General features: G+C 25.5%; 2 protein-coding genes across 2 annotated transcripts; one reads left to right on the top strand and one right to left on the bottom strand.

Annotated features, from left to right (window-relative positions):
• Positions 1-2,869: 2,869 nt before the first annotated feature.
• LOC130965499 (uncharacterized) lies at positions 2,870-3,460 on the top strand. The gene has a single exon (XM_057890259.1). It carries the CDS (start codon positions 2,870-2,872, stop codon positions 3,458-3,460), a length of 591 nt encoding a protein of 196 aa, XP_057746242.1.
• A 400-nt stretch (positions 3,461-3,860) lies between these two features.
• Positions 3,861-4,421, bottom strand: LOC130968446 (uncharacterized). Its single transcript, XM_057893720.1, has one exon. It carries the CDS (start codon positions 4,419-4,421, stop codon positions 3,861-3,863), a length of 561 nt encoding a protein of 186 aa, XP_057749703.1.
• Positions 4,422-9,307: the final 4,886 nt, after the last annotated feature.

The following is a 9,307-nucleotide window of genomic DNA, read 5'->3' as shown; positions in this document are numbered from 1 at the left end:
ATAGAATTTGGGTGTTTGAAAAAAATGTTACAGGATTTTAATATTCTAAACAAAACATCTATGGAAGAATGTCCTAATCTCAAGTGCCAAAGCTTAAATGCATCATCATCTTGGACAGTAATGATGTGTGCAGCAGGTGAGATTTGACTTTTATTTGGACCAAAAGAGTAAAGTCCATGATCAATTGATTTTCAAAGAAGAGTCTCCTTAGAATCCTAACATTTTATATATCAGCCATTAGTATGACATTCTATCTATACTAGTCACAAATTCATGCACACTAAGTAAATTCTTTGTTAAATCAGGCACATGCATCAGTTTATGCAGTTTAAAAGTATGCGAAAAAGAAAATGGTTTGAACAAAAAGCTACCAATGTTAGAGATTATCAAGGTATTACCATTTTTAACTTGTATTTGTTCATTTTTTCTATAAAGTGTATATTCTGCCAGCTGAGATGCATCGGAGTCAGAGTACCAATTCGGATCAAAGATAGTTATTTGAGCAGCAAATGCATCAAATGCCTCAGTTGTAGTCAAATTGGCTTGTGATCTATGTTGAGAACCAGAGAGAGTGAATTTTTCGTTGAATTTATGCCAACATTCAATAGATAAATGACCATATTTTTCACATACTTGACATGTAGGCCTCTCTGAATAGGTTCTGCCTCTACCTCTAGATGTACTATATTCTCTACTTCTATCTGGAGGAATATTGTCATAACCTCTGCCAACTCGATAATGATTTTCACTGTAGTTATAATTTCTTGGAATCCCTATGCCAAAACCTTCATTCATTGCTTTCCTCTATGCAACATTAACTTCAACAGTAGAGTCTGACCTTTATAACTTCTCAATCCACTCTTCTTACGTTAAAAGAAGTGATTCCAATGCACCAACCGAAATAGAATTTTCTCTAGTATTTATTGACCAAACTCTTCAGTTAATCCTCCTAAAATTGCTTTAACATTTGCAGCTTTATCTAATTGTACATCTATTAAAATCAAGGTATCCACAGTTTTTTTCACATCTAACAAGTAATCAGCCATAGATCTCTCTTTCTTTATACAATTAAGCTTGTTTCTTAATTAATGTCTCTAACTTTTTCTACACTTGACATACAAAAATACAGCCAACTATTCTTGAAAGTGAATGATGCACACTTATCGAAGCGACGAGCCAAGACTTGAGCAACGCATCCTTAAAGTATATTTTTTGTTTTTAAAATTTGCTAAAATTTTTTAAAATATTTTAAAATTACTCATAAGTTTTATTTTGTTTTAATTTGTCCCAAAAAATTTTTATTTGCATCGAATATAGCTCTAGCAACTAGTTTTCAAAAAATTCAGAACTAATTCAGCAATAATTTTAAAATATAAATAAACTAGACATAATTGTTATACATTATTATTAGATTGATCCTAAACTTTTTAAAAATTTAGCTGTTAGTAATATATTTCATGTAAAATAAAAACTTTTACAATAAAATTAAAATAAAATAATATTTAAAGATATTTTTAAAATTTTAAGTAAAATTTAGGAATAAAAATTATACTTTACCGAAAAGTAAGCTTAACTTTTCAAATAAAGATAAAACTATTAGTATTTAATAGTTTTCCTTAAAAGTTGATTGAGATAAAATATATAATTTATTTATTTTAGTTTTGGTCTTACTATATATATATATATATATATATTGTTTTTGTCAAAAAAAATTTCTATAAATATTATAAAATGTCAACTCTGCAATTAAATGGTAAATATTATTGAATAATAGCTTACTAAAAAAATATTTGATTATTTATACCTAATTGTGAATTTTTGGTTTAAGTTTTTATCCTTTTTATAATTTTTTTTGTCCCTTTCATAAAATTATAGTAGAGAATTGAGTTGGTATGCATTCGAGTTATCCATCTTATAAATTCTTTAATTACAATATTTGATTTACAATTTAATTCATTTTAATTCAATTCAACTCGAATAAATTTAAGTCTAAAAAATTTTGCTTCTGATCACCTCTTTAGAGATTTTATCCGTATTGTCCATTTTCAATACATGTAAAATAGTTATACAACAATAATAACAAAGTCTTAATTCTTTAAGTGTGATTAACTATATAAATCAAACAACCACATTGAAACCATGTAAAATGATTATACAAATTAATTAAACTCTATTGAGTTTCATATTTATTAATAGAGAGTATAATATCACTCTCCGAATTTTATAATGACATTACACTTTGATAAAATGTTATTATAAATGTAATTTGTATCAAGAAAAATATGTCCTAATTTAAGAGTGACAAAATCGATTTTCTTTAATTAAAAGTACTTAGAAAAAGAATTTTTTATGAAGATAGATGAATGAAGGAAATTAAATTAAACATGAAAATTGATATACACTAAGTAACAAGTAATTAACAAGAGTATACTAAATAAGTTTACTAAGAAACAGAACGAGATTAAAGTAGGTTATTAGCTTTAATTTGAAGTATTCTTACTCCATATATAATCATCCACAAACTGAAACCGATTCCCATGGTTTGCCAAGAGTTGGGCAAAACCATTCAATTCTCGAAAAGCATGCTCACATGTACATTCAAATCTTGGTTGAGTAGAGTAACCACCACTTCATTTAAATAATATATACCTCCCTCTCCCTCTCCTCTCTAATCCTTAATTAATATATATTATTACTCGTTACTCTTCATTCCCACTAGTCACCAAGCTTAGGTCATCAGTAATTATTCGTAACCTACATTAGAACCCTAATTTTGTTCCCTACATATATCATCTATATATATATATATATAATTAGGAACCCCAATTAGTATTTGTGTATACATATTACGAAAAGTGTTATTATTACAATGACATTCGAATCAGGAACAGGATCGAAATCAAGAAGGATCAGAAGATGCTGCGTTATTGTGTGTGCAATAATGGTGGTAGTAATTTCTGTAATTATTGTGACACTATTTTTGACGGTGTTTAGAGCAAGAGACCCAAAAGTAAGTATCCATGCCGTTGACCTTGATAAGTTTGACCTTTTCGAACCCAATGTAACAACTGTGCCACTAGGGATGATAATCACCATAACTAACCCAAATTATGGAACATTCTATTACAAAAATTCAACTGGGTACCTTAATTACCACGAAATGATGATAGCAGAAGCTTCGATAGACCCAGGTTCTGTTCCTGCTCGTAGCACCGTTAATGTTTCAGCCACTGCAGGTGTAATGTCGGAGAAATTAATGGGTCATGAGAAATTCTTTGAAGATATTGCACTTGGGGGATTGAATTTCACAGCAACTGCAACATTGCCTGGGAAAGTAGTGGCTCTCCTCCATATTATTAAAGTTAAGGCCACGGTTGATATTTGGTGTGACGTTAGTTTTAACATTACTACTCTTCCAATAACGGTTGCTTCTAGCTGCAAAACCAAGATCACAGTTTGATTTCATTTCTATTCATTTATCATTCATTAGTTACAGAATTTATTTTCTTTCTATGTAAGATTTTGTTTATTTATTTGTTGTTGTGACATTTGAGGATATATTATATAGTAATATAGTATACGTACAGAGTCGTAAGTAAATAATGGCAGCTTTATAGAGACAGAGAGAGGTATTGTATCTGAGTGTTGTTATACTTAGAATGAATTAGAATTTGTATTCATTTCAAATTCATGAATAAATTTTCACTATCATATCATTGAGTTCAATTCCCTTTATTTTTCCAACAAGATTATTATTATTATTACATCACTTACAATCAAACTAAATTGCATTCTTGCCTTAACTAATAAGAACATATATATGTGTGCAGAAATTATAATAATAATAATAATAAGAATAATCAAAGCTTGATCTTGGATATGCAGCTTGAATCAGTATGAATGGAGCTTAAATTAAGCTTAAAAGAGAGGTCACATGCTACATGAACCATGGCCTTCTTTTTGAAAATCTTGAGCATAGTCACTTTCCCAGGAAGAGTGATAGTTGCTTTAAAATTCAATGTCCCAACTTCAATGTCTGACCAAAATTGTGTATCATCCATCAACTTTTGAGTCATGATACCTGCAACAGTGGTAATATTAAATAAGCCACGAGCAGGCACAGATCCTGCTACTACCATAGCTTTGGCTACGTTGGTGTCATGATAATTAAGGTAGCCAGTGGTATTTTTGTAATTGAAGGTTCCATAATTGGGATTGACTATAGTGATGACCATGCCAAGTGGCACAGTTGTTACATTGGGTTGTATAATCTGAAAATTTTCAAGGCCATATGGGTGGACACTAATATCTGGGTCTTTGGGTTTTAAGATGGTCAAAGATATGGCCAGAATGATTGTCACAACAACGATCAAGAAAATTGAGCACACAATCATGCAGATTCTAAGGCCTTTTCTAGCCATGGTTTCTGATTTTGGAAAAGCAGATGAATTAATATTTGTATTGTGAATAGCCGTAGATGTTGTTTGTTATATATATAGAGAGAGGTTTTGAAATTGTGAATTATAAGTATGGGGGACTAAAAAAAAATTAAATTCTCCTAGTCATATTGGTACAGTTTTGGCTTAAATCAAAATCACAAGTTGGATGTAGCCTAAACTTTGGCACTTGGTTCCCAACTGGAAAACAAACCATGAGAAGATTCGTCACAAATAGCTCCTAACTAATTAAAGACAAAAAAATTATTGGACCAAAACGAATTAATGATAAGCTGATAAAGAACCAAAAAGAATACACATGCATTATAATGACATATACTATTAAATTTATTAAATTAGACTCATATACAGCTTTCAATGGTTCAATGTATTAGTATTTTGTTAGGGTTTATTATTATTATTATTATTATTATTATTATTATTATTATTATTATTATTATTCGGCACTAACATGCCTATTAATAATTCACATTTTTATTAATTAAATATGTAAAATTATAGCAAATGTGATATAATTAAGAGGTAAATGCTATCCAACCCCCTCTAAAATAACATGTAAGTTATCCTTTATTATGTGTCACATTGTAATTGGTCCTTATCTTAACCATAGTTGAGTTATTTTATAATTTATTATTCTTAAAATATCAAAGCTCCACTCCCGTTAATTGAAGCACATTCCACTCCTCCATTTTTTTGTTCATCACTTCATCACCTAGATTCGGTCCTTCTAAGCACCGTTGCGTTCGTGACAAGAAGCACCAACGTCATCGCCATCTACTGTCTTCCCACACAACCTCTAATTAATGGTTAATTTTAGTTATTAAATTTTTTTATTAAAAAAATATATCTTTATTTAATTATGTGACGGAACATATATTTATATGTAAAATATAATATAATAAAATAAATCTATTCAAAGTATTTAAAAGTTTAATTAAAATTATGAACATACAAATATAATAATAAAATTTGTACTCCAAACAAATAAACATATTTTTTTATCATACATATATTATTTAAAAAATAAATATATTATTAAAATTAATAACAGAAATTTAAAATAATAAAATTTAACTTTTTTACCGTATTTTTTATAGTATTTTTATTTTTTTAATTTTTAATTTATTAATACTTTATTATTTAATTAAAAATTAAACAAAGTATTTTTATGAAAAATTATTTTTTGTATTATATTAGAGAAGAGACCAATATAGCAGTTTAAAAAATAAATTATATAAATATTTAAGAGATAAATATGAAATACAAACCTAAAATAAATAAAACAGACAAAATGGGAGTACTACTGAGAAATGGAGAATTATTTTTGTCTGTTTTATTTATTTTAGGCATGTATTTCATATTTTTCTCTTAAATATCTATCTATATAATTTACTTTTGTATTTAAAAATTTTAATATTATCTATTTTTTATTTAAAAATTATTTTTACATTATTTTTTAGACTATTATATTGGTCTCTTCTTTAAGATAATACAAAAAATAATTTATAATGAAGATAATTTATTTAATCATTAATTAAATAATAAAGTACGAATAAATTAAAAATTAAAATAATAAAAATATTATAAAAAATACTTGTAAGAAAGTTAGATTTTATCATTTTAAACTTGTGTTATTAATTTTAACCATTTATTATTTTTTAAAATAATTTATGTACAATAAAAAATATATTTTTTTTAATTTTAATTATACTTTTAAGTACTCTAAATAGAGTTATTATATTATATTTTACATATGAATATATGTTCTATCGTGTAATTAAATAAAGATTTATTTTAATAAAAAAATTAATAACCAAACTAAACATTATTTAGGTATATATTTCATATTTATCTCTTAAATATTTATACAATTTATTTTTTAAACTGTTATATTGGTCTCTTCTCTAATATAATATAAAAAATAAATTTTCATAAAAATAATTTGTTTAATTATTAATTAAATAATAAAGTACTAATAAATTAAAAATTAAAAAATAAAAATACTATAAAAAATACGGTAAAAAAGTTGAATTTTATCATTTTAAATTTCTGTTATTAATTTTAATAATATATTTATTTTTAAATAATATATGTATGATAAAAAAATATATTTATTTTTTTGGAGTACAAATTTTATTATTATATTTGTATGTTCATGATTTTAATTATACTTTTAAATACTTTGAATAGATTTATTTTATTATATTATATTTTACATATAAATATATATTCCATCACGTAATTAAATAAAGATATATTTTTTTAATAAAAAAATTTAATAACCAAATTAACCATTAATTATGTGGGTAAGCTCACGCCAAAAAGAGGCACTGGCTATACTATACTGGGAAGAGAGGTTGTGTGGGAGGGCATGGCGATGACGTTAGCGCTTCTTGTCACGAACGCGACGGTGCTTGGAAGGACCAAATCTAGGTGATGAAGTGATAAACAAAGAATGGAGGAGTGGAATGTGCTTCAATTAACGGGAGTGGAGCTTTGATATTTTAAGAATAATAAATTATAAAATAACCCAACTATGGTTAAGATAAGAACCAATTACAATGTGACACGTAATGAAGGGTAACTTACATGTTATTTTAGAGGGGGTTGGATAGCATTCACCTAATTAAGATGGTAAGTATTTTATAATTCCAATTAAAAATTACGGGTTTAAGTCTTAGACATGCAAATTATATTTTTTTTATATGTAAATAAATAGCATTTTAGAAAAAAAATTGTACATCAAATTTCTCTCATATTCCCATTATATATATATAAATTATTTTTGTTTTCATAATTAAGGTCTAAAACAAAATTACAGGGAGGTTAATATATATGAAATACACTTTAGGAATGTGTCTCTTGATGATAAATTACTCTTACACTTTTACTATGCACTGCCTCAACTTCTTCTTTTTCTATTATTTTCTGTCATGCAGTGATACGTGCCTCCTCTTCATATACTCTTGTCTAGGTGTGTTCACGCGTACTGCTCTAAAACCGATCCAACTTAATTAGTTTAGGTATTAATTTGAAAATTGCATAGGCAGCCAATTTGATTATTTGATTAATTTAATATTAATTAAAAATAAATAAAATTTAATAATATATATTTATCTCTTGATTTAAATATTTTATAAATTATGATAATTATTTAAATTTAAATGAATGATGTAGTAGTATTTTTTATTTTTATTATTATTATATTTTAATTTTTTTCTAAATTTTTAATTTATTTTATAAATTTTATTTTCAATCAGATACTCAATTATTAGAACCAATCCAGCACCGCTTTAATTAATTAGAATTAGTTTAGATTTACTTAAAAAAAATTAAATTAAATTAACACAGACTAATTAAAATTTAATCAATTCAATTCGTATTTTACTCCAAACCCAAACTAATTCAATCCATAAACACTTCTATTCTTATCCTTCTTTCTCCCATATATGCAACTTTAAAAGATCAATTTTAAGAGCTTTCCTCAATTCGGATATATGCAAACTCTTCAACTTTTTTGTTAGAAAAAGTATAGTATTATTGTAAATAATGTGAATAATGGACCTAATAAAATAAAAATACATTATATTTTTAAATTATTTATCAAAATCTTAATATTAAAATAATCATTCATATATTTAATGAATTAAACATCTATTCATATTTGTTCAAAAAAATTATTGTTGCCTATCATTACCCTTTTTCATTATTATTCCACCTCATCTCTCCCTTCTAGCCATTTACACTTTTATCTTGGACATTATAATAATAAATATTGTACTTCTTATATTATTATGGTTGAATACTTGAATTGCTGTAATGCATTTTGAATTAATGTCTAGTGTATTAACTATGCCAAATTCCTAGGACTAGCAAATTAAAGCGGCTGGGTTATCTGTGCCCGCGCCGTCAAGGCTCAGTAAAGTAAATTAGATCCAACAAGTTACTGTCTTTATGGAGGGTTGAAGGGCTTACTTATTTAGTTATTTAACTCTTCGTTTTCAAAAATTAAAATTAATTTAATATTTAAATGATTAGTAAAAATTTAATCATAACTTAAACATAAAACACAAAATTCTCAACATCAATCATCACAATATCCATTCTCACATTATTATAAAGAATTAAACATGACAATTTCAACTTAATTTTTAATTAACAAAAAGTTTTGTTCTTTTGCAACAACGACAACAAAATTTACAACATAATATAACAAAAATATAAACATAGTTTTGTGATATAAAAAAAAAACATAAGAAGCGTCTTTATTTAAAAAAATAAGCTAAGTCATATAATTGGAAATATATATGAGAGGAAAAAATAAAATAAATAAATAAATAAAAATAATAACAAAAAAAATTTAAAAAATGAAAGCGATAGTGCTTAAAAATCCTAATTTTAAACTTTTTTATATATATAAGATAATGATAGATACTATTATAAAAATTTTATAATTATTTTTATATAAAAATATTTTTTTATTATTAAATGATGAATTGTAAAATTTGATTTTGATATGTTGTAAAAAATAAAAAATATTATTTTTTATAAAATATAATTAAATAAATAAAATATATTTTTAATATAAAAATTTTAAAATATTTTTAGCATCTTAATTTAATTTAAATAGATGACAAAGAAGATTTGATAGGCTGTTTTGTCCTCGGAAAACTCACTATTAGTAGTTTTTACTTTTTAGTTTGACAGACTCAAAATTATACTCGGATCCACTTTCTTAAATGAGTTTGCTAATTCAAGGGGTATCCAATTTGCCACCTCTGCAAATTATTTGTTTTATATATTCCTCTACAGTCTAGTCTACTTCCTCTAGAAAGACACTAACTAACATA

The sequence above is a fragment of the Arachis stenosperma genome, chromosome 3 (assembly GCF_014773155.1).
Source record: "Arachis stenosperma cultivar V10309 chromosome 3, arast.V10309.gnm1.PFL2, whole genome shotgun sequence".
Classification (NCBI taxonomy): domain Eukaryota; kingdom Viridiplantae; phylum Streptophyta; class Magnoliopsida; order Fabales; family Fabaceae; genus Arachis; species Arachis stenosperma.
This window is presented reverse-complemented; position numbering and strand designations above follow the sequence as displayed.

Bases quoted from the DNA above. Each gene is read 5' to 3' on its own strand.
- LOC130965499 (XM_057890259.1), top strand. From the start codon at position 2,870: ATGACATTCGAATCAGGAACAGGATCGAAATCAAGAAGGATCAGAAGA.
- LOC130968446 (XM_057893720.1), bottom strand. From the start codon at position 4,421: ATGGCTAGAAAAGGCCTTAGAATCTGCATGATTGTGTGCTCAATTTTC.